This window comes from Oryx dammah, unplaced genomic scaffold (genome assembly GCF_014754425.2).
Source record: "Oryx dammah isolate SB20612 unplaced genomic scaffold, SCBI_Odam_1.1 HiC_scaffold_2, whole genome shotgun sequence".
Classification (NCBI taxonomy): Eukaryota; Metazoa; Chordata; class Mammalia; order Artiodactyla; family Bovidae; genus Oryx; species Oryx dammah.
The window spans coordinates 8124287-8150131 of record NW_024070186.1 but is presented as its reverse complement, the minus strand read 5'-3'; the positions used below and the strand labels follow the sequence as shown (position 1 = coordinate 8150131).

The 25845-nt window shown below is 45.1% G+C and overlaps 1 protein-coding gene across 1 annotated transcript; it reads left to right on the top strand.

Annotated features, from left to right (window-relative positions):
* Positions 1 to 14115: 14115 nt before the first annotated feature.
* Positions 14116 to 21988, top strand: RIPPLY3 (ripply transcriptional repressor 3). The gene is made up of 4 exons (XM_040264190.1): positions 14116 to 14219; positions 15107 to 15173; positions 19301 to 19368; positions 21222 to 21988. The coding sequence occupies exons 1-4, from the start codon at positions 14116 to 14118 to the stop codon at positions 21520 to 21522; spliced, it is 540 nt and encodes a 179-aa protein (XP_040120124.1). The 3' UTR covers positions 21523 to 21988.
* Positions 21989 to 25845: the final 3857 nt, after the last annotated feature.

Genomic DNA, 25845 nt, shown 5'->3' with positions numbered 1-25845 from the left:
GTGAGCTGACCAGTGGAGACCACTGAGAAGGTTGCAAACTCTTAGTTTAGAAGGTGACACCCAATCTCACAGATGCCTCCTACTCTTCATCACAGGGAACAGGCAGTGAGCTTTATTTCAAAGGTTTGGAAAACACTGCATTTCCAGGGGCCATAGATTCCAAAGGTTGTCTTCCCTTTTCTCCTGATGCTCTCCTTGTTCCTCTCTTAACTCCTTTGAAGTCTGCGTCCATTGAAGTGTTCTCCCTTTGGGGGGAGTTCGCTGATGGCCCAGGGTCAGGATGCGGCACTTTCCCTGCCTTAACCTCGGGTTCAGTCCCCGGTCAGTGTTCTCAGCTTTCAGCACCAAATAACCCGGAGGGTCAGAGGAAACAAGGGAGGCCTGAATTTCAACTTAGAGTAGAAGCAGAATTTCAACATGACCAGGAGCCTGGATGGAGTCATTTGAGGACAATCAGAATGAACTCTGGGTCTTGCTGCCACCAGCGCCCAGCACAATTTATCCCTTCATACAGGACAAACTGTGGCTGCCCCTGGACTGTCAGATCAGATCCCACAGGTGACGGGGTGGGGTGCGGTGGGGAGAGGTGCCTGTCTTCCGTGTGGCACGCTTGCTAAGCCCCTTTAAAAAGAAAACCATGGACCCAAAATGATGTCGCTGGTGCTAAAAGCCCATGATACCAAACCTAGCTTTCATACCTGGCCTAATTGTAGTTTTGACTTTCCTCGGAAATGTGATCCTAGCCAACCAGTTTGGAATTTTCTTGTCAGCACCAATGAGGTCATCAATATGGCGGGCTCGCCTTGCTCCCCCTGAGGAAGAAGCAGGGATCAGCATGATAAAACCATTGCCTAGACACTTCCCTGGTGATACAGAAGTTAAGACTCAGAGGACACCAGTTCGCTCCTGGGTCATGGAACTAAGTTGCCATGTTCAGTTCAGTTTAGTTCAGTCGCTCAGTTGTGTCCGACTCTTTGTGACCCCATGAACTGCAGCACGCCAGGCCTCCCTGCCCATCACCAACTCCCAGAGTTCACTCAAACTCACGTCCATTGGTGATGCCATCCAGCCATCTCATCCTCTGTTGTCCCCTTTTCCTCCTGCCCCCAATCCCTCTCAGCATCAGTCTTTTCCAATGAGTCAACTCTTCGCATGAGGTCGCCAAAGTACTGGAGTTTCAGCTTTAGCATCATTCCCTCCAAAGGAGACCCAGGACTGATCTCCTTTAGAATGGACTGGTTGGTTCTCCTTGCAGTCCAAGGGACTCTCAAGAGTCTTCTCCAATACCACAGAGTGCCACCAAAAAAATAAACACTTGCCCTTCTGTTTTCCCCCCCAAAATATCCTCAACTGAAAATAATCCTTTCTTTTATTTTGTTCATAGCTCCCTTGTCCCACCCTTCTTCTAATAAAAACCCTCCATTTTGTACAGTTCTATGGAGTCACCCTCCTAGCTTCCAGACAAGGCACATCGTACTAAGTGAAACACGTAATTAAGCCAATTAAATCTATTGACTTGGTTGGGTTTTTTAACATGCTAAACTCTAGAGAGAGCCCTTGTGAGTTCATGTCTAACTCCTGATTTTCTGGGTGACCTTGAGGAAAATATTTAAACTTGTATTTTTTTTTACTAAATTTCTTTCCAAATTTGAATATAAACTTTCTAATATAGGCCTGAATTTGAGTGAACTCCAAGAGACAGTGAAGGACAGAGGAGCCTGGCTTGCTGCAGTCTGTGGGGAAGCAGAGAGTCGGACACGACTCAGCGATAAACAACAATGTAGGCACAAAAACATGTCTGTCTTGCTGGCCGCCCAACCCCAGCGCTAGAAGGAGTGTGTTAAACGCAGGAAGTATTACATGATCATTGAGGAAGGAAATAGAGTAGATAATAGAGATACAGAAAGGTATGGCAGTGAATATTGAACTGTTCTTCTGGGAAAAAATGATGCAACGTCTCCATGATTTCGGTTCTTCACCTGTCAAATATGGATACTACTACTCTCTCCCTTGTATGTCTGTGTGGACCAAGTGAATTAATATTCTTAAACTACATTGCCAGGCACATAATGGATGCTCAGTAAAAGTTAGCCAAACCTAAGACGACTACATTAGCTAGTATTAGCACGAGGGCGGGCCATTTCCTGAGCTTCTGTCGTCTTGCTCCTGAAATGGAGAGGACACAGGAATTGACACCACAGGCCACTTGCAGCTCAGGATCTGGGGTGTGGCTTCCCTCATATTGCACACCAGACTATATCTATATCTATCAGTTCAGTTCAGTCGCTCAGTCATGTCTGACTCTTCGAAACCCCATGGACTGCAGCACGGCAGGCTTCCTTGTCCATCATCAAAACCCAGAACTTGCTCAAACGCATGTCCATCGAGTCAAGGATGTCATTCAACAGTCTCATCCTCTGTCGTCCCCTTCTCCTCCTGCCCTCAATCTTTCCCAGCATCAGGGTCTTTTCCAATGAGTCAGTTCTTCACATCAGGTGGCCAAAGTATTGGAGCTTCAGCTTCAACATCAGTCCTTCCAATGAATATTTAGGACTGATTTCCTTTAGGATAAGCTGGTTGGATCTCCTTGCAGTCCAAGGGACTCTCAAGAGTCTTCTCCAACACCACAGTTCAAAAGCATCATTCTTCTGCGCTCAGCTTTCTTTATAGTCCAACTCTCACATCCATAAATGACTACTGGAAAAACCATATATTTGATTAGACAGACCTTTGTCAGCAAAGTAATGCATCTCCTTTGTAATATGCTGTCTAGGTTGGTCATAGCTTTTCTTCCAAGAAACAACATCTTTTAATTTCATGGCTGCAGTCACCAACTGTAATAATTCTGGAGCCCAAAAAAATAAAGTCTGCCACTGTTTCCATTGTTTCTCCATCCATTTGCGATGAAGTGATGAGACCGGATGCCCTGATCTTTGTTTTTTGAATGTCAACTTTTAAGCTAGCTTTTTCACTCTCCTCTTTCACTTTCATCAAGAGGCTCTTTAGTTCCTCTTCACTTTCTGCCAGAAGGATGGTGTCATCTGCATCTGTCATCTGAGATTATTGATATTTTCCTGGCAGTCTTAATTCCAACTTGTGCTTCATCCAGCCCAGCATTTCACATGATGTACTCTGCATACAGGTTAAATAAGCAGGGTGACAATATACAGTCTTGACGTACTCCTTTCCTAGTTTTGAACCATCTATATTTATGTCAATTTTTTTTTTCACACAGCACTAGAAAGACGTAGGCAATGAGTAACTATGTGATTCTTTGTCCTCTTACAGACACAATTAATAAAGTGAATCTTAGTGTTTCCCTGGTGGTCCAGTGGTTATGAATCCATCTTGCAGTGCAAGGGACATGGGTTCCATCCCTGATCTGGGAAGATCCCATATGCCTCGGGGCGACTGAGCCCCTCACGGCAACTAGCGAGCCTCTGCTCTAGACAGAGCTCAGGAGGCGCAACTGCCGAAGCCTGTGTGCCTAGAACCTGTGCTCTTCGACCAGAAAAGCCACTGAAGTGAGAAAGGAGCCCGAGCACCGAACTAGAAAGAGCAGCCCCAGCTCGCTACAGCCAGAGAACATCCCAAGCAGCAACGACGACCCAGCACAGCTCAAAATAAATAAACAAATGAATAAGTCTTTATAAAAAAAAAAATAAGTGAATCTTAGATACAACTCTGGAGGACGTATTTGGGACTTCCCTGGTGGTTGAATGGTTAGGACTCAGTGCTTCCTCTGCAGGGGGCACTTGGTCAGAGAACTAAGATCCTGCAAGCCATGGGGTGAGCCCCCAGCTTCCAAAAAAATAGGCTCCATCGAGGATGTATTCGTTTCCTGGGGATGCCATAACAAATTAACATCAACTGGGTGGCCTAAAATAACAGAAGTTTATCCTCTCACAGCCTGGGCGGCGAGAAGGCTGAAATCGGGGTATCTGCAGTTTTCTTCATCCTGGAGGCTCTCCTGGATTTGGGTGGCTGCAAGTCCTGGGCATTCCTTGCCTTGATGTGTTATTCCAGAATCTGACTCTCTCTTCACATCTTCTCCCCGTGTCTCTGCTTCAGGTCTCCCTCTGCCTTTCTCTTACAAGGAAACCCATTGCTGGATTTAGTGTTCACTCTAAATCTAATTACATCTGCAAAGACCCTGTTCTAAGTAAGGTCACATTCACAGATGCTGGGGTAAGAACTTGGACATATCTTTTGGTGCTATTTTTTGATCCTCTTTAAGTGGAATACCATCCTGTTTTCTTTAGAGACAGCCTGAAACGAGATCCTATTTTTTATCACCTGCCACATGTGGCTAAAACATTGCTTTCTGTATTCTCTTGCTTTGAATGTTAGGTCAGCATACATAATTAAATTAGACCATTGCTAAGTTTTTCCTTCACTTCCTGCAGAAGCTACACACTCTCCAGCACCTTCTATATTGTTGTTGTAAACACCAGGATATAGTAGTGAACACAAATAGACAGAATTCTGGCCTTCATGCTGCTGACATCCTACTGGGAGAGGCAGACAATAAATAAAAGATTTTTTAAATAGTATATTAATGTAAAAACATAATATGTATTCTAGAGGAAACATACACCCAGTGTTCACAGCTGCATAAATTATAATTGCCAAGGTATGGAAACAAGCTGAGTGTCCACGAATAGATGAATGGATAAAGGTGTGGTGTGTGTGCATGCTCCTTAAGTCGTGTCTGACTCATTGCCACCCCACAGACTGTAGTCCACCAGGCTCCTCTGTCCATGTGATTTTCCCAGCGAGAATACTGGAGTGGGGAGCCATTTCCTCCTCCAGGAGATCTACCTGACCCAAGGATCAAACTTATGACTTCTGCACTGCAGGCAGATTCTTTACCATTGAGATGCCTGGGAAGCCATGATGGAATATTACTCAGCCACGAAAAATGAAAAGTTGCCATTTGCAACAACGTGAATGGAATTGGAGGGCATTATGGAGAAGACTCTTGAGAGTCCCTTGGACTGCAAGGAAATCCAATCAGTCTATCCTGAAGGAGACCAGTCCTGGGTGTTCATTGGAAGGACTGATGCTGAAGCTGAAACGCCAGTACTCTGGCCACCTCATGCAAAGAGTTGACTCGTTGGAAAAGACTTTGATGCTGGGAGGGATTGGGGGCAGGAGGACAAGGGGACGACAGAGGATGAGATGGCTGGATGGCATCACCGACTTGATGGACATGAGTTTGGGTGAACTCCAGGAGCTGGTGATAGACAGGGAGGCCTGGCAGGGTCACAAAACATTGGACACAACTGAGCGACTGAACTGAATTGACTGATGCTAAGTAAAATAAGTCAGATGGAGAGACAGATACTGTGTGATACCAGTTATATGTGGAATCTTAAAAAAATACAACAAACTAGTGAATAAAACAAAAAAGAAGTAGATTCACACACACACACACATATATATGTATACACATATATACATATATACACACATATATATATATATACATATATATATAAAACTAGTAGTTACCAGCAGGGAGAAGGGAACAGGATGGGGAAAAATAGGTGCAGAGGAGGAATAAAAGGGTTATTATGGGATTACATGAAATCATGTGTGTGAAACTTTTGAAAATCTTAAAGCACTATAGAATTTTCTAAAAAGAAGCTAATAACAGTATGCTAAAGGTGGCACTTACTATGGACAAAAATAAAGCAGGTAAAGAAAGAGGATAGACAATGCTGAGGGGTGTGTGTGTGTGTGTGTGTAAGAAAGAGAGAGATGATTTAAACACATGTCCAGAGAAAGCATCACCCTCAGGGGACACTTGAATAAAGTCTTGAAGAAGATAAGAAGCAGGTTCACACAGGAGGTGAGTGTGTCTGGGATGTTCCTGGTCTATGAATAGTCCAGAGGCCAGGGGCATTAGAGGGAGGGACGGAAGATTGAGCAGTAGATGAGATCTGAGAGGTAAAGGGTGTCGGGGGAGGCCAATCAGTGTCTTGTGACCATTGATCTGGTCTGGATTTAATGCAGGGAGTATCTGGGGATGGTTCCAGTGTCCAGACATCAGTTATCACGTGCTTGAGCCACGGATGTCCACAGTCAAGGAGGGAAGCTTGGTTACTAAATGTTCTCCCCATTCCCACCTTGAACACAAATTTCATGTTAATTTTTGTTTTTCAAAAGCAAACTCAAGGACTTCCCTGTGGTCCAATGGTAAGTTTCTGAGTTTCCTATGCAGGGGGCACGAGTTTGAACCCTGGTAGGCTGCCATCTATGGGGTCGCACAGAGTTGGACACGACTGAAGCAACTTAGCCGCAGCAGCAGCAGCAGCAGGGGACTAAGATCCCACATAAGGTTCAGGCACAAGTTAAAAAATAACAATAAAAATAAAATTTAAAAAAGAAAGCAAACTCAAGGCTTAAAATAAGAATTCAAACCAAATATATTTTATCTAGCAATCTCACTTCTGAGTATATACCTGAAATTATTAAAAGCGGGGACTTGTGAATGCTGTTCACAGTAGCCGAAAGACAGAAGCAACCCAAGCATTCACTGACAGATGAATGGGTAAAAGAATAATATTCAATAAGGAAGGATATTCTGACACTTGCTACAACGTAGCATGAACCTGGAAGACTGTTAAAGAAACAAAATTTGAGTACACTTTAAAGATCTTCTTGATTTTATTCAGGAATTTATGAATCAGCATCCAACCTAGCAGATTAAAAAAGAGCTCTGAGGAGCTGTACACAATGAAAGGCTTTTACAGGCAGAAGGGAGAAAGAACAAGGAAGTTAATGGGGCCCCAAGCAGATTGCTTGGGGCAGGTCCCCTTCCTTCAGGGGATGGCACATCTGAGAGGCAGGTGACCTCACTAGCGCTGAGCAGGTGACTCCTGATTGGCTGGTTTAAAAGATTTCATTTCTGGAGGAGGCCAAACTCTAATTGTCTTAGTTTGGCAACATGTGGCTTAGCAGAAGTGGGGTCTCTTGTGTTATTTTTTTAAGATTTTTTTTTTCTTTTTTTGGTTGGAGCATTTTTGACATCTTTATTGACTTTGTTACAATATTGCTTCTGTTGTTTGTTTGGTTTTTTGTAAAGTTTATTTATTTATTTTGGCTGCCCTGGGTCTTCATTAGGCTTCCCTCATAGCTGTTAGTAAAGAATCCGCCTGCAATGCAGGAGACCCCGGTTCAATTCCTGGGTCAGGAAGATCTGCTGGAGAAGGTATAGGCTACTTACTCCAGTATTCTTGGGCTTCCCTGGTGGCTCAGCTGATAAAGAATCTGCCTACAATGGGGGAGACCTGGGTTTGATCCCTGGGTTGGGAAGACCCCCTGGAGAAGGGAAAGGCTACTCACTCCAGGATTCTGGACTGGAGAATTCCATGGATAGTCCATGGGGTCGCAAAGAGTCGGACACAACTGAGAGACTTCCACTTTGCTGGGTCTTCATTGCTTTCTGAGGGCTTTCTCCAGTTGGGGCAAATGGGAGCCACTCTGTTGCAGAGCATGGGCTTCTCACTGCAGTGGCTTTGCTTATTGCAGAGTACAGGCCCAGGTGCTCTAACTTCAGTAGTTGGGGCTCATGGGCACGGTACTTGCGGTGCCCCTGCTTAGTTGTTCCGTGGCATGTGGAATCTTTCTGGACCGGGGATTGAACCTGTGTCCCCTGCATTGGCAGGCAGATTCTTCTTCACTGCACCACCAGGGAAGTCTTTGCCTCTCTTTTCTGTTTTGGTTTTCTGGCCTTGAGGTACTGTGGGATCCTAGCTCCCTCACTAGGGATGGAACCCACACCCTGGCACCCCACCCGCTAATCCCTGGCACTGGAAGGTGAAATCTCAACCACTGGACCATCATGGAAGCTCTTGCTGTCTCGTGGCTCAGATGGTAAAGAATCTGCCTGCAGTGTGGGAGACCGGGGTTCAATCCCTGGGTTGGGAAGATCCCCTGGAGGAGGAAATGGCCACCCACTCCAGTATTTTTTCCTGGAGAATCCCATGGACAGAGGAGCCTGGCAGGCTACAGTCCATGGGGTTGCAAAGAGTCAGACACAACTGAATGACTACTATAACAGGGTATTATGCTAAGTGAAATAAGACAGTCACTAAAGGACAAATACATGACCCACTTACATGAAGTACATAGAATTGTCAACTCTTAGAACAGAAAGGGAGAAATGGAGTTATTATTCAATGGATGCAGAGTTTGTTTGGAATGATGAAGAAGATCTGGAGTTGGATGATGGTGATGGGTGCATAAAAATGTGAATGTATTTAATACCACTGAAGTATATACTTAAAAACGGTTAAAATGGTAATTTTTAGGGACTTCCCCAGCAGTTCAGTTGTTAAGACTCCACACTCCCAGTGCAGGTGTATTGGTTCGATCCCTAGCTGGGGAAGTAAGATCCCACAGGAGCAGCCAAAATTTAAAAAAAAGGTATAATTTGGTTATATGTCTTGCCATGATTTCAAAAAATAAAAATTAATTAATTGTTTTATATATATATACATTTGTTTCCCATGAAATAAATTGTTCCTGAAGATACAAATATGTATATTTTTTGTCCCCAAAAAATCTTTCAGAAAACTTCATCAACAGCACTAACAGCATCTTGTAATTCTGAAATCGAATTTCAGAGGAACAGAGCGGTCTGTGGAGTGGGTAACAGGAAATAGATTCTGCCTAAACAGAAGGAAAGGAAATGGTCACTTCCCTGCTTGTCTTCAACACTGTTTATGTAAAAATATTCTGCCCTCTTAGATGTTTTGACTTTTGGTATCCTCCTCCTAGGCAAGCCGGAAACCCCGAGGGTTAACATCTTTACCCTTTGTTTTCAAGGAACAGCCGAAAGTCAGCATTCGTAAAAGAAATTTTTATTGAAGAGAGCAGAACAAGAAACAGAATCTCAATTTTATTTAGTTCCCACACTACCTCTCAGGCAGGAATTTGCATACTTGAAGTTACACAAATTTTCCCAGTTTATAAACCTTGGGCCTAATTATGTTTAAGGTTTCTATACCTTTCATCAAATGCTTCCTCACTCATAAAGATCTTTCTTGGATCCAAAAAAAGTTTAAGAGATAGTATAATATACTTAGTAACACAAAAGCCCTTTAAATTCCCAATTATCTCACCAGCACTGTATTTCTTTCCCAGTATTTTAATTCCTTTACCTGAAAAAAATAAAAAAATAAAAACTTTTTTTCTGTATTTCCAATCAATTTACTTTTTATTACATTATTTTCATCAAAAGCATGCATAATTTTCAAACTATGGTTTGTATAGTTTGTATACACTCCATCTCATTGAGGGTTGAGTATCTGCATAAACTTTTTTTTGTTTAATTTTTAAAATGAAGTATAGTTGATTTAGGGGCTTCCCCAGTGGCTCAAGCAGGAAAGAACCCACGTGCAAAGCAGGAGACACAGGAGACTCAGTTTGGATCCCTGGGTTGGGTCAGGAAGATCCCCTGGAGAAGGAAATGGCAACCACCCCAGTACTCTTGCCTGGAAAATCCAGTGGACACAGGAGTCCATGGGGTCACAAAAGAGTCACAGCAAAGTGATTCAGTTATACATAGATATATTCTTTTTCATTTATATACTTTTTATAGTTTCCTGTGCTGTACAATAAGCCCTTGCTGGTTATTTATTTTATATATAGTAATGTGTTTATGTTAATCCCAGCCTCCTAATTTATCTCTCCCCTCCCCTTTCCCTTGGTAACCATCCGTCTGTTTTCTATGTCTGTGGTTCTATTTCTGTTTTGTATATAACTTTATTTGTATCATTTGTTTTAGATTCCAAATATGAGTGATATCGTATGATATTTATCTTTGACTTACTTCATTTAGTATGATAATCTCTAGGTCCATCCGCGTTGCTGCAAATGGCATTATTTTGTTCTTTTTTATAGCCCAGTAATGGTCCATTGTGTATTTGTACCACATCTCTTTTATCCATTTGTCTGTCAGTGGACATTCAGGTTGCTTCCATGTCTTGGCTATTATAAATACAGCTGCAATGAACATTGGGGTGCGTGCATCTTTTCGAATTATGGCTTTCTCTAGTCTAAATAAACTTCTTGGAACTCTTGTGAAACGAATACTAGCCTAGGGCTTCCCTGGTGCCTCAGTGGTAAGAAGCCGCTTGCCAGTGCAGGGGACACAGGTTCGCTCTCTGGCCCAACAAGAGCTCACATGCCACAGAGCAACCAAGCCCATTACCACCACTATCGAGCCTGTGCTCTGGAGCCCAGGAACCCCAACTGCTGAGCCCACACACTGCAACTACCGAAGCCTCTGCACCCACCCCTAGAGCCCTGGCTCCCCAAAATGAGAATCCCACAGACCACAGCTAGAGAAAAGGCCTCACAGCAACGAACAGCCAGAACACCCCAAAATAAATAAATATATAAAATAAAATTATACTTGCCTATTAGTGCCCATGTATTCATTCATTCAATATTTATTGATATCAATACAAACAGACATTATTTATTGTATATTTTGGCTTATAACCTAATACTGCTTTATTTGGTTGTTCAAACTGTTCCAGCCTTGGCCACTGTGCTCTTGCAGGTGCTGGGCAGAAAGAAAAACAAAATAAAAAAGACAAAACTTAGTAGGGGTGAGGATAAATTCAGAGTTTGAGATGAACAGATACACACTATATATACAGTAGATAAGCAACAAAGACATCGGTATAGCACAGGGAAATATACTCAATATTTTGTAATAATGTGGGCAGGAAAAGAATCTGAAAAATAATGTATATTAGATGTATAACTAAATCACATTGCTGTACATTTGAAACTAACACAACATTGTAAATCAGCTATAATCCAATTAAAAAAAAAAACTGAGTATCTAGTGTGTGCAGGTACTGTCTTGGGTCCTTTTGCCCTTTAAATTTATTTTTTTGGCATTTGGTTAGCCTCTTATCAGACAGTGACTTTACACCAGTTATCTAATCTCTCTCAACTTTAGTTTCTTAATCTGTAAAATGGGAATCATGCCTGTTTGCAGGGTTGGGGTGAAGATTAAATGTACAACTTATAAAATTAATACATGCTCCACTAAAGGACAAACGATTCCCATTATACAAGCTGGGAATAATCACATCCATGGAGACAGAATGGTGGTTACCACAGCTGGGAAGAAGGAGGAAAGGGAAGTTAGTGTTTTATGAGTACAGGGTTTCTGTTCACAACAGTGAAAACATTCTGGGGACAGAGGCTGGTGATGGCTGCACAGCAGTGTGTGTCTATCCAGTGCCACCGAGTTATATTTGAAAATGCTTAAACTGGTAAATTTTATGTTACGTATAGTTTAGCTTAGAGTCAAAGCTATGGTTTTTCCAGTAGTCATGTATGGATATGAGAGCTGGATCATAAAGAAGGCTGAGCACCAAAGAATTGATGCTTTTGAACTGTGGTGTTGGAGAGGACTCTTGAGAGTTCCTTGGACTACAGGGAGATCAAACCAGTCAATCCTAAAGGAAATCAGTCCTGAATATTCATTGGAAGGAATGATCCTGAAGCTGAAGGTCCAATAACTTAACCATCTGATTCAAAGAGCCAGCTCATTAGAAAAGACCCTGATGCTGGGAAAGATTGAAGGCTAGAGGAGAAGGGGACAACAGAGGATGAGATGGTTGGATGGCAACACTGACTCAATGGTCATAAGTTTGAGCAAATTCTAGGAGATAGCGAAGGACAGGGAAGCCTGGTGAGCTGCAGTCCAAGGGGTCACAAAGAGTTGGACCTGACTTAACGACTAAACAACAACATATTTTACCACATACACAGAAGTAATATAGTCTCCTTGTGGAAAATTTAGAAAACATTTTAAAAGTTTAAAATTCTTAGTAATGTCAGTACTCAGTGGCCACATCTACTCTGTCATTTGTATCTTCCCTTTATGAAATCTTTCTGTGTTGGTAGGTTGTCTGCCCTCTACTTTAATTAGGTTTCATTATTGTCATAACCGGTTGCTCTTAAGAAAAGAACATGTGCAAATGTTACTGAAAGGTATTTGCAAATGTTACTGAAAGGTATGTGTGTCTTCTTCAACTTGGTCGTCAGTGGTCTGGTCATCATCTTGTTTTAGGTTCGGTTACTCTTCACTTCCAGGGTCCATTTGTTCCCATTTCTTTGTAATCAGTTCTCAGAATCATGGCAGCTCGTATCCTGGGTACCGGCTGGTCATCATGGAGTTAACTTCTCCACCTGGTGTTTCAGTATCTATATGACAGCTCACAGGATACGGCTCAGAATATTATCTTAAGAAAGAACTAAAGGTCCTTGACTGTGCTTAATAACTACATTATTATCATTTGGTCTCTGTTTTCCTTGGTTTCAGCATTTTCTCACTTCTCTGATTAAACTTATTCTTTGACTACAGTCTTCCACAGGCAAAAGGCAGGCAGAGGACATGGTGAGGAGGCAAGGACCGTACAATCCTGCTCCGCTTCAGAAACATTTTAATCTCTGAAGCTCTTTGATTTTTTTTTTTTTTTTTTTTTTACCCATTATTGTAAGTCAGGGGGCTTCCCTGGTGGCTCAAATGCTCAAGAATCTGACTTCAATGAAGGAGACCTGGGTTCCATCCCTGGGTAGGAAGATCCCCTGGAGAAGGAAAAGGAAACCCACTCCAGTATTCTTGCCTGGAGAATTCCATGGACAGACGAGTCTGGTGGGCTAGAGTCCATGGGATCGCAAAGAGTCGGACAGGTTTAAGCGACTAACTTTCACTTTTTTCACTTTCACTGCAAGCCACAAAATGGAGGCTGGCGTTCTCACAGGCGGCGGGGATGGGGAGTCTGTAAGCAAGGGGCTTGAGTCCAGGCTGGCCGCCTTCAGGTTCTTCCGCGGGGCCCTGCTGATGAAACAGCACTCCTGCCCCAGCGCTGGGGACCGCGACAGCCACGCCCCCCGGGAGCCCTGCAGCCCGGCCAGGTGTTCCCAGCGCTCGCGCACCTTCCCGGCTCATCAAGGCGCTTTCTGTGCCCTGCCTGGGGCTATCCCGAGGAAAATCTCACCCAGTTCCGTTCAGTTCAGTCGCTCAGTCGTGTCCGACTCTGCGACCCCATGGACTGCAGCACGCCAGGCCTCCCTGTCCATCACCAACTCCCAGAGTTTACCCAAACTCATGTCCATTGAGTCCATAATGCCATCCAACATCTCATCCTCCAGCCTTCAATCTTTCCTAGCATCAGGGTCTTTGAAATGAGTCAGCTCTTCGCATCAGGTGGCCAAAGTATTGGAGTTTCAGCTTCAGCATCAGTCTCCTTCCAATGAATATTGAGGACGGATTTCCATTAGGCTTCCCTTGTGGCTCAGCTGGTAAATAGCACCCACTCCCAGAAAAAGCCACCTCCCGTCCCAAGGCCCCCATCGGCGAGAAGGGAGCGAGAGGTCTGTCGGCCGCCTTCCGCCGCCTGGAAGCGAAGCTGCAGCCCCATCGCCAGTTTCCGCATCCTAGTCGGTGTGTCCCCGGCGCCCGCGGTCCAGGCCCGAAGGCAGAGCGGGTCCACAGGCTTCGGTAATCGCTCCCCAGCCCCAGCCCCGAACCCCCCGGCCGCTTTAACAGCCGTGGACGTTAGATTTTTTTCCACCAATCTGGAGACCAAGATACTGGCGCAGGAACCAAAACCCGAGGGCCGCGGAGACGCCAGAAGGGCGAGAAGCCAGGGATCCCGCCTTTCTAGCACCGGGAGGGGGGAGACCCCTGGGCGAATAACCCCCGCTCCCCCGGTGCCCACCACGTGCCCCCCTCTTCTGGCGTCCCGGGTCACTTCCCGCCGTCCCCTCCCCAGCTTCCTCGCCCCTGCCCCTGGAGACCTTGCCGGGGTTTCCTTTGTCCCCCGCCCCCACGCCCTTGCCCCCCGGGCGTCCCGAGCCCGCTCCTTGGCCTGGTCCCCCAGCCTCCCAGGACCTTCGCTCGTCCCCTCCTGGAGTTTCTCCGGTGCACACCCCACCCTCTCCCGGGTCTCCGTGTCCCCTCCCCGCCCCGCCCCCGTTTTTAAACCTGGCGCCGAGCGTGGGGGTGGGGGGAGCACCCTCGCCGGAGCGGTTAAAGGCGCGGCCGATCGCGGGCGCGCGTCTTCCGAGGGCACCATGAGACCCGAGGCGGCGGCCGGAGCCCCGGAGGCGCGGGGACGCGTCTGTCACTGCGTCGGGGACGGTCCCCGGGGACCACCGGCGCCGCGCGGGCCCGAGAGGTGAGGGCGTCCCCGCGGCGCGTGGGTGCGGGCAAAGCAGTCAGGATGCTCCGGCTGCGCTGATCGCGGGGTGACCAGGCGGAACCCGGGAGCCCGACGGCGACGCCCCGCAAGTTCCTAGGCGTGAGACGGGGACGCAGAATCTTCTCGGCTCCTGAGCTCGGTTCTCAAGTGCGGAGGCCCCAGAGGTGGCCGGCAGTGGACCAAAGCTTCCGTTTCTAGATTTGGAACCCACCGGGCTGGCCGCTGAGCGAGCCCTGCGGGGATGTCGCGTCCGGTTGACCGTCACATCCTTGGTGATGTTCTTTGTTTGCCCCGTGCTTGGGGTTCAGCGTTCGCTGTCCTGGCGGTGCGGGGGGTGGGGGTGGGGGGGTACCAGCCCCTGTTAAGCTAGTCAAGTTAAAATCAAATTAGCAGGGGAGGTGGGGAAGGGGCTGGGCGGCCAGGCGGTCAGAGGGGAGAAACTCAGTCCCGCTTTTTTTGCCTCGTAAAACTCTGCAGACTGGTCTCTGGAGTCCTGATCTTTCAATAGTCGGGGAGATGAGGTTGAAATGAATGACCGACCAAGTAGCCAGCTACAGTGGGGAGAATGAACTGAAGAATCCAGCCAGGCTGTGACAGCAATTTCTCAACTAATGTGTCTCAGATTTGGGAGTTCTCAAAGCCGGGTGAAGGCAGAGAACTGGAAATGTGGCAGGAGAAACAGACACACACACACACACACACACACACACACACACAGCGCATAGACGGAGAACTTGAAAGAACATTCTGGTGTGTCCAGTGACATTTAGGCAGACGTTAGAAATGATTAGAGTGATAACTCTTATGATCCAACTTTAAAAGCACAAAATGCTGTGGTTCACTCTTGGTCCCTGTCCTTCCAGCCAAACTCCATGGAGACCTTGGACCCTGACCCCTCAGGAAGCTGAGCCCACCAGAACTGGAAGTGAGGTAAGGTTAGTGTGCGGGCCTTGTAGATACCAACCAGTTCGGCCAGGAAGTGGCACCATCTCTACAATGAAGGGACCGGGAAAGGCCTCCTCAGCCAGTCCCTCCCTCGGTCATCTAACGCAGAATTGCCTTGGGGTCTGGGAGTGGGCACCTGGCCGTTCAGGTGTTGATGGGATCTGACTCAGACACAGATTGGCTCTGGCTTGCTTCTGTTTCTTGAAAAGCAAAGCCATGATGCAGAACTGTTTCAAGGACATCATAAAAGGTTTCTTCCACGTTGCGTTTTTTCTTCCCCCTGGTAACACAGCAGATAGGGGAGAGAGAAGGCCTTGGTTCCCCTCAAATTAGAGCAAAGACAAGCATGGCTCAAAAGATTAGCACTGGGCTGGTGCCATAGTGCAAATATGGGCAGAGCTCTGTCTGGAGGGCCCAGAAGGTGCAGTGAAAAGTCTCCACCTGCCATCTGACTCTTTCTGAAACTCTGGGCCCTGTCTGCAAGCGCTCCTAAGTCATGCTTTCTGAGCAAACATGCTCCAGCTGAGGGCTTTGGAGGGCAAGATTAATCGCCACCACTATTCTTTCATCTCCTGCATTAGTAACTAGAGTGCTTTATACTTACCGGAGTAATGACTTGTCTTCATAGAATTCACCTGTCCTTTGTTATATTTTAAAGTATAAATTAATGACTTTTAAAGTGCCAGAGTGAATCAGGCTAGGAAGGACCATTAGGTAACAGTTACGGCAGAGTGCGCAGTTATTTCTAGTCTGATAAGAAACTCAGGTTCAGACTTCTCTGGCATTTTGATATTTAGACTCCTTTATTAAATTAGTCTGAATAATGGGAGTTTTAATTCAGTTACTATTTAAAGAGTGCAGCAAATCAAATCTATATTAAATGAATGAGGAATATAATTTTTTCTTAGCTCAAATTATTCTTACCTGCAATAACTAGATAATGGGAAGTAATTCCTTCTCTTGCATCCAAACTTAAGTTCGTAAGCATAAGATTTTAAAAAGTGCTTGGAAGAAAAAATATCCAATTTTCTTTTAAATGAAAAGTATGTGTAGTCTACCAGTTCGCAAAAATTAAAAATGTAGCGCACTTTCCTAGTGTAAGGTAGTCCTGTTTTCTATTATGATGAGAAGGCCATTGGTGAGAAAAAATGATTACTTGCAGAAAAATGTTAAGCTATAGCAGCTTTCTATGGGTCATCCACAAGGCACAATGGATGAAGTTGTGTCCATGGATTTTTTTGCGGGGGAGTCGGGTGGGGTGGAGAGTGGGTGTTCGCGCGAGCTATAGCGCTCAGCTGCCCAGCTCCCCACTGGCCAGCTCTTTGCAGGGTCCGATTGGCCGGACAGAGAGGTCAGTGGCGAACGACCCCGGGTACCGCTGTGGGTTCCCGGAGCCCCGGCCAGGTGAGCGCAACCAGGAGAGGCGAGGGCCGGCTTCTTGCTCAGCAGCGCCCCCTCCCGACAAAGCGGGAGAATTGTTCGGCTCCTGAGCTATGCTGAATGTTTCTTTTTTAAAAACTGTCTTTTTATTTATTTATTTATTGGCTGCTCTGGGTCTTCGTTGCTTTGCGCAGCCTTTCTCTAGTTGAGGGTAGCGGGGACTGCTCTTTGCTGTGGTGCACGGGCCTTCTCACTGCGGTGACTCCTTTCGTGGCAGAGCCGAGTTGTAGGCACGTGGGCTCGGTTAGTGGCGTGCAGTTCGTAGGCTCTAGAGCCGGTAGTTTTGGCATAAGGGCTTAGCTGTTCTGCAGCATATGGGATCCTCCGGACCAGGGACTGAACGATGCCCCCTGTCTTGCAAGGCGTATTCTTAACCACTGGAAGCCCTGTTTGTATTTCTTGAGAAATGTCATTGGCCTGGGACGGTAGGGGTCGGGGTGGAGGGGGCTACTGTCTAGTGACCTGAACTGCAGGTCAGCAGACCAAAATTAGAATACAATCTAAGGTCAAGGAAAGTCTCAAACCCCTGAGCAGCGGGGGTCACCCTCCCCGATTTGATTTCCCTTTCACGGCTTGGACACGACTGACCCACAGAACAACAGCAATAATTACAAAAGAGCTTAGCGCAGACGTGACTTCCTGGAACCTCTCCTCCCCGCACCACCCCCCGCCATCCCCCCCCCATCCTCCCCCCGCCCCCGCTCAAACAGTGAACTTCATTATGGAACATGTTTGTTCCAAAGACCCTCATTATTTCCCTTAGCTCAACATAGCATGTTATTAAAATAAGGCTGATAAAATGTCAAGGAGGCTTATGGTTTCGGGTCTTCCTGTTAAGATTTTTGTTTTGTTTGTTTCCTGGTTTTTGTTTGTTTTGTTTTAGCTGCGTGGTTTGAAGGGATCTTTGTTACTCCACCAGGGATTTAACCTGAGCCCGGGGCCGTGAAAGCGTGGAGTCCTAACCTACCCAGGGAATAACCATGTTTAAGTTTTTAACTCAGTCTGAGTTATGTGTTCTGTGTGGTGTAAGATAAGGGCCCAGTTTGCACGTGGTTATTCAGTTTTCTCAACACCGTTTATTGAAAAGACTGTCCTTTACCCATTATATATTTTGGAGCCCCTTGTTATGAATTAATTGATGATATATGCATGAATTTATTTCTGGGCTCTTAAATCTGTCCCATTGATCTATGTGTCTGTATTTAAGCCAATAGCTGTTTGATACTCTTTTGATTACTGTTTTTGATTTTGATCAACTACTGTTTTGCTCACTATAGCTTTGTAATATACTAATAGTTTGAAACCAAGAAGCATGATGTCTCGAGCTTGTCATCCTTTCTTAAGATTGCTTTGGCTGTTCAGGGCCTGCAGCAAGCGGCGTCCTACCTTTCAAATGCTATGCTTGTCCTTGGGAACCTGTCTTCCTCTTTCCTTCCCATTGGTGTTGCATGCATGCTAAGTCGCTTCATTTGTGTCTTGACTCTGTATGATCCTGTGGACTGGAGTCCACCAGGGTCCTCTGTTTGAGGGATTCTCCAGGCAAGAATACTGGAGTGGGTTGTCGTGCCTTCCTCCAGGGGATCTTGCCCACGCAGGGATCAAGCCCATAACTCTTATGTCTCATGAGTTGGCAGGTGGGTTCTTTACCACTAATACTGCCTGGAAAGCCCCCTGGTTTGTGTTACTTGAGTTCAAATCTCTGTCACCTCTTGCCAGAGACCTCCAAGCCCTTACCTCACCAATCTATGCTATTCGCTACTTCCAGCAGCCACCATGATCCTTAAAATATAGAGCTCATTGTTGAACTCCTAACTTAGAAATCATTAATGGTCTTGAATTCTGTCTGCAGAATGAAACCTAGACTCAGTCATGTGTTTCCAAGGTGTTCGGTATCTGGATTCAACTTCCTGTTGAGCCCTTTTGCTAGTGCAGTTTCTCATTCATTTCACACTGGGCTCTACCTTTCCCTACCTATGCTGTCTATTTTCCTGACCCTTGGAATCGGATGCTCTGCTCCACCATGGATGGGCCCAGAACTGAATACCCAAGTGCGATCGATGTCTCTGCCAGGCTCCCCATGAATCCTTTCCTGATCCCCCTCCTTGCTTAGAATAGTTAGCATCTTTCTGCTTGATGCTTTTATAGCGTGGTTATTTGCCTCCATGGGTGTCTTTCCCCATTAGATTTTAAAATGTGTGAAATGGGGGCCCGTGTCCAACTCATCTTTCCGTCTTGGGACCCCTCACAGTGCTGGGACATTGTGACAACTGTCAAAGGAAGGGGAGCTCATCAATATTCTATTGTTTAAATTGTCTCTAAAATTAGAACTGATCCTAACAAGTGCAGGCTGTGCACACGTGTGTGCTCAGTCGTGTCTGACTCTCTGCAACCCTGTGGACTAGGCTCCCACGGGAGTTCCCACTAAGCTCCATGGGATTTCCCAGGCAATCATACTGGAGTGGGTTGCCGTTTCCTACACCGGGGATCTTCCTGAGCCAGGGATCAAACCCTCATCTCTTGCATCTCATGAGTTGGCAGGCAGATTCTTTACCACTACACCACCTGGGAAGGCCCAAGTGCAGGCTACTTACATTTTATTTTTAAAGGCTTCGGGATGCTACTTTCAAAGGATTCTTGACTGTGTCTGTGTTTGTATGTGTCTGTCCTTGCAGCTTGAGCCTGGGGGTGATCAAGAAACCTTTGGATCGAAGGGGGCCTTTGGGTTTCAGCATCCTGTCAGGTAATATCTAACTTCACCATAGAAATATATCATTCCTTTTAATATAAGCTTCAGCACACTTTAGTGTCTTCAAGTGTATACATTTTCAAAAATTGCAAAAAATTCAGTGTATTTACCAACATTATTTGGTTATGATTACCCTAAGGAACTTCAAGAATATTCCGTTGGATATCTGGAATTTATTCATTTATTTATTCAATGTTTCAGTTACAAGTTGAAATTGGCCTCTTTTTTTATATCTATACTTTAAAAAATTATTTATTTATTGGCTGTGCTGGATCTTAGTTGCAGCATGTGGAATCTTTAGTTGCAGCTTGTGGGATTTAGTTACCTGCCCAGGGATCAACCCAGGTCCCTTGCTTTGGGAGCTGGGAATCTTAGCTAGGAAAATCCCCTGTGTTGATACTTTTTGTTTATATCTCTCATTATACATTTTGCCATGCGTTTAATTGCATGTGACTTGTATATGTATATATCTGCTTATTCACTTAGATATTTAGGTTCCTTTCTATTTTCTCCCAGAATATAAGTTAATATATTGCCTAGTGCAAAATAGACCTCCTAACTGTGGGTGTGGAGAAAATGAGGGGCTGGATGGATGCTGTACTGTGGTTAACCTTTGCCATCTCAGTAGTTCTGTTGACAGTGATCAGGACCCTCACTGCTCTAATCCTTTTACGTTTCATTTTAGGCAAGTGGTTCGTTCTCAGCGCATCTGTTCCTCTGTGTGCCTCTCTCTTTTTCTCTCAGCCCCTCTCTCTCCAGCTGTCATTTCCTTCATCAAAATAAACCTACCCTGTGCTATTACCTCTCGGCAGAGTATTGTTACCCTGGTTAGTCTGGAAGACTAGAGGCTTTAATAAAACCCAAAGATACTAACTGCTGGAGATGAAATTCCGAGCCCCTCAGACTGATCAAAGAGTGATCTGGGGATAAAGGGCATTCTCCTAGTGTTCCACACCATAGTCCTCAATTCTCACAGAACCACTGCAAGTGTAGTGTGAGTCGCTCAGTCGTGTCCGACTCTTTGTGACCCCGTGGACTATACAGTCCATGGAATTCTCCAGGCCAGAATACTGGAGTGGATAGCCTCTCCCTTCTCCAGGGGCATCTTCCCAACCCAAGGATGGAACCCAGGTCTCCCACATTGCAGGCGGATTCTTTACCAGCTGAGCCAGGCAGATTCTTTACCAACTGAACTATCAGGGAAGCCCCAGAATCACTGAGGAAGCTTTAAAAATACTAATGTGGGGTGATTCCCCTGAGGATTCTGGAGAAAAGCTCAGTCATGTCCGACTCTTTGTGACCCCCTGGACTTTACCCCGCCAGGCTTTCTTTCCATGAGATTTCCCAGGGAGGAATACTGGAGTGGGTTGCCATGCCCTTCTCCAGGGGATCTTCCCGACTCAGGGATCGAACCTGGGCCTCTCACATTGCAGGCAGATTCTTTACTGTCCGAGCTACTGGGGAAGCCTGAAAAGAGCAGGTTTCAGGATTTTTGTTTGTTCAGGGTCCCAGCATCTGGGATCTTAGTTCCCCTACCAGGGATCCAATCAGCGCCCCACTGCAGTGGAAGCGCAGCCTTAACCACTGGCTCTCCGGGGAAGTCCTTGGTAGCTCATTTCTGACCTAGAATAGGGTTCATCACCAGGTGCCCCACACCTGCTCAGTTTTGTGTTCTGTGCACAGAATAATAATAATTATAAAAAAAAAAAAACAAACACCGTGCACACTGAAGGCAAAATGAGAGAGGAAGATTGGGTATTAGCTGCTTCTAAAAAAAAGGCTCCTCTCAATGCGGTTGAAGACTGTCTTCAGGCTGACTAACGGTGTACTTGTTTCTTTCATCTCAGACTCTACTTGCCCATTTCTAAGCGTCAAGAGTATCTGCAGAGCTCCGGGGAGAAGGTGCTGGCCAGTTTCCCCGTGCAAGCCACCATCCACTTCTACAACGACGAGTCTGAGTCAGAGGAGGAGCTGGAGGAAGACACCCAGCTCTCCGCCCTGCAGCGTGAGGAGGTGGCAGACGGCTCAGAGGGGAAGGCCAGAGACGGGTCGGCAAACCCGGCGCGGCAGCCGAGGGGCCTCGATGGGAGGGGTCCACCCCCTGACCCTGACTCCCCCGAGGCTGCTGCCTGCCTCTCCCGCGTGTAAGTCTGTCTCTCCTGCACCAGCCCACCTCGCGCGTGCCCTGGGGACAGCCCTGCGGGACAGCCGCTCCAGGACTCTTCGCGTGTCCACTGGGCGTACAAGGACTCGGCTGTGTTTGGGCAGCACCCCACCGGCCCCCAGGACTTGGCTTTTACTCATCCTCCTCTGAGTGATTCTTTGTGTCCCATTCGTAGCTTCGAGAGAGGATTCTAGATCCGAGATGTTTGCATTAACGCAGGTTGTTACCCGGTAGGGCCCGCCTTCAAAGCACACCCAGCAGTGTCACTGTGCCGATTAAATGACAAATCATTCCATATCGATTAGTACCCCACCCTTGCCTCTCACTTAACCTGAGACCCCTCATTTGGCTACATCCGCGTTTTAAACAAAGGTCCCAGCAGTCAAAGCTATGGTTTCTCTGGTAGTCATGTACAGATGTGAGAATTAGACTGTGAAGAAAATTGAGAGCTGAAGAACTGATGCTTTTGAACTCTGGTGCTGTAGAAGACTCTTGAGAGTCCCTTGGACTGCAAGGAGATGCAACCAGTCCATCCTAAAGGAGATCAGTCTTGAATATTCACTGGAAGGACTGATGCTGAAGCTGAAACTCCAATACTTTGGCCACCTGATGCAAAGAACTGACTCAGTAGGAAAAACCCTGATGCTGGGAAAAGATTGAGGGCAGGAGGAGAAGGGGACAACAGAGGATGAGATGGTTGGATGGTATCACTGACTCAATGGACATGAGTTTGGGCAAACTCTGGGAGATAGCAAAGGACAGGGAAGCCTAGGGTGCTACAGTCCAGGGGGTTGCAAAGAGACAGACATGACCGAGCGACTGAACAACAACAACTTTTATAAAAATGATTTATTGTTGAAGGTTGATGTGGTTGTTTAGGCATTCTGGAAAAAAGGTTATGAAAAGCACATAAACACACTGAATAATTTCCATAAGAGTAACAAAAATAAAAGATCAGAATTTGGGGATGGAAGACCATTCTGGATAAAAATGTCTATGATTCTTGTCTAAGGGCTGTGTGTATGAACAAGAGCTTACTAGCTCTTCGTTGGAGACTGCTTTGGGCTTTTTACTTAAATAACAAAACACTGTTTTCAATCGAAGTACTTAATGTCATATTATTTTCAGGTTTTTATTTTTTGATGACCAGATGAGTGTATTTGTCAGAGTTTTTTTACGGAACGATTTTACATGTAATTGTCTTCCTAGTTTCTACCTGAAATAAATATTTTGAAAGACAAAATCACTTGATAATCACCTCCTCTTTGAGGTTTTACATTAAATCAGTGCCTGCTTTAAAGTTTTTAAAAATTTGTCAGGATTTTTCTATGTTTAACTCTTCAAATTATATTTGTTTTTTAGGAATGCAGAAAAAGTATAAAAATGAAAGTAAAATGGCCTATAACCTCAATGCTCAAATAAGTCATTAATATTAAACAGTAGGAGACACATACAAATATTCTAACCATCCAAACAGTACTGAAAATTGTATGTCGTAAAGTAAAAGTCAACCTTCTCCTATCTTCCTCTTTCTCTTTCTGTTTTTTTTTTTTTAATTATTATTGCTCTTTCTCTTGAAAGAAACACTTAAAGATTTTTTTCCTTTAAATTTTTCTTTAAAAATATATTTTTTAATGTTTTTATTTTAGTTTTATTGTCTTACTGTCTAAATAACCTTTTTCCAATCTTAACAATTCCTGTGGGGATTATTTGGTGGGCTTCCCTGGTGGCTCCGACAGTGAAGGCTCTGCCCGTGATGTGAGAGACCTGGGTTCAGTTCCTGGTTTGGGAAGATCCCCTCGAGGAGTAAGTGGCAACCAACTCTGGAAAATCCCTGGCGGGCTACAGTCCATTAGGTCACAAGGAGTTGGACACAACTGAGCAATGCTCTCTCAGACACGCATGGAGCTTATTTTGGAAAGAATTTAAGATGACTTCCTTTTTATCTAGTTAACTAGAAGTCTTATACTTATTTTCCCTTCCTGTGATACTTGGGATGCAGCTTAAGTCATCACATTTAGCTTTGTCTTGCTTTTCTAATAAATCCATTTTACTGAGAAAAAAATCTGGCCCAATCACCTGTTCACCTTGAAGAAACCAAACCTAGCCCTCATGGCACCAGAATTTTAAATGTGCTGCATGGTCAACTTTCCTTAAACTACTTAGCATATGGCCAGCCGAGTGCAAATGTGGAAAATAAAGACCCTGTAGCCACGGCGGTAACGGTGTCACAGGTTCTGTGAGTGCATGAGGGCATTTGTGACTCAGGAGATGGTGGCCTTGGGGCTCTTGTGTTCTTGCTGGTGACTGTGGTTTGGCTACACAAAGGCTCAAACCTGAGCGAGTTCCCCACTTTTGATCATGTATCCCTAGCATTAAAAAAGCAGCTGAGGGGAGAGGGAGATAAATTAGGAGTTTGGAATTAACGTGTACACACTACGCTCAGTCGTGTCTGACTCTTTGGGACCCCATGGACTGGCCCACCAGGCTCCTCTGTCCATGGGATTTCCAGGCCTATTGTCCACAGTCTCAATTTCCCTTCATTTACACACACACACAAAAATCCAATTGATGTTATTTTCTAAAATCTGCGTTTCCCTTTCAGTTTATTTCCTGCAATAGCTTGCCTAATAATGATGCAGTTTGTAAATGACCATCTTTCTACCTTTCCTCTGGAATCTTACTAATCAAAGTACCCACCCCAGCAATGGTTACACTTGCCAGGTTTCCATAAAGTGTATTATTTTGAATAAGTAATTTATGCTTGAGGCCAACTACCCTGACACATCTCTCTTTTGATGGCTCACAAAAGTAGCTCGGAATGAATCTTGCAAATACCACAAGCTGAAACATGCTAGAAACATTTTTGAACTTTCACCCAGCTGTACTGCAAACCTCCCACACTGAATAGTTTGTTGTAATGTGTTTCTCCAAATTTCTACCACATTTTCATTGAGTCTTCCAACCCATCTGCTAACAAAAGAATGCATTTCATTTTGGTGCTGTATTGTTTTCTGTTTACTATGTTAACCAGTTTTAAAGAGGAAGAAAAATTATTATCCCAGTGGTGTGTTTCTTTTTGCACTTCTGTGTTAAACAATCTGTGCTTAGTCGCTCTGGCGTGTCCGACTCTGCGACCCCATGGACTGTAGCCTGCCAGGCTCCTCTGTCCATGGGGATTCTCCAGGCAAGAGTACTGGAGTGGGTTGTCATGCCCTCCTCCAGGGAATCTTCCCAACGCAGGGCTCAAACCCAGGTCTCCCGCATTGCTGGCAGATTTTTTACCAACTGAGCCACCGGGGAAGCCCAAGATCTCTTAAACAAGAGATCACAAAACATTTATCATTAACTTTGATGAAATTTTGTAAAATACTAGATTGAGAATCCCATAGTCTTAAACATATGGTCATTATATCTAAGGTATAAAATATGCTTTGTTTGAGGTCCACTGATAATGTTCTTTCAATTATTTTTTAATTGAGTATAATTGATGCTGTGTTAGTTTGGGCGTATACCATAATCAATTATTTTTCTTGAAAATTTCAATTGTTTTGCCATCTTTTCATCTGATCTTTCTACCTTGATAATGTAGAAGATGAGGTTATGATGAAGCTGTTTTTCAGCCTTGCTATTATCTTGTGGTTTGCTTGTACTTGCATTTTCTGTACTATTTTCAGTCCAATTTCTGGGGCAGAAATTGTTTTTTTGTGTGTGTTATAACTCGCATATTCTAAAATTTACCCTTTTAAAGTGTACATCTTGCTTTTAGTATATTTACAAAGTTCCATAACCATCTCCTCTAATTCCAGAATATTCATTATTCCCAAAAGAATACCATTTCCATTGTCAGTCAGTCTCATTCCCCCAACCGTTCCAGTCCCTGACACCTACTAAGCTACTTTCTCTCTCGATTTCTTCTTGTTGATATTGGGTTGTTGTTTTTTTTTTTAATTGGAGTCTAATTGATTTCAATGTTGTGTTAGTTTCTGCTGTGGAGCAAAGTGAGTTAGTTACACATGTACATAAATCCACCCTTAGTTTCTTTTCCCACATAGGTCATTATGGAGCACTGAGCAGAGTTCCCTGTGCTGCACAGTAGGTCCTTACTAGTCATCTGTTTTACACATAGTAGTGTGTATATATCGGAGAAGGTGATGGCACCCCACTCCAGTACTCTTGCCTGGAAAATCCCGTGGACGGAGGAGCCTGGTGGGCTGCAGTCCATGGGGTTGAGAAGAGTTGGACATGACTGAGCAACTTCACTTTCACTTTTCACTTTCCTGCATTGGAGAAGGAAATGGCAACCC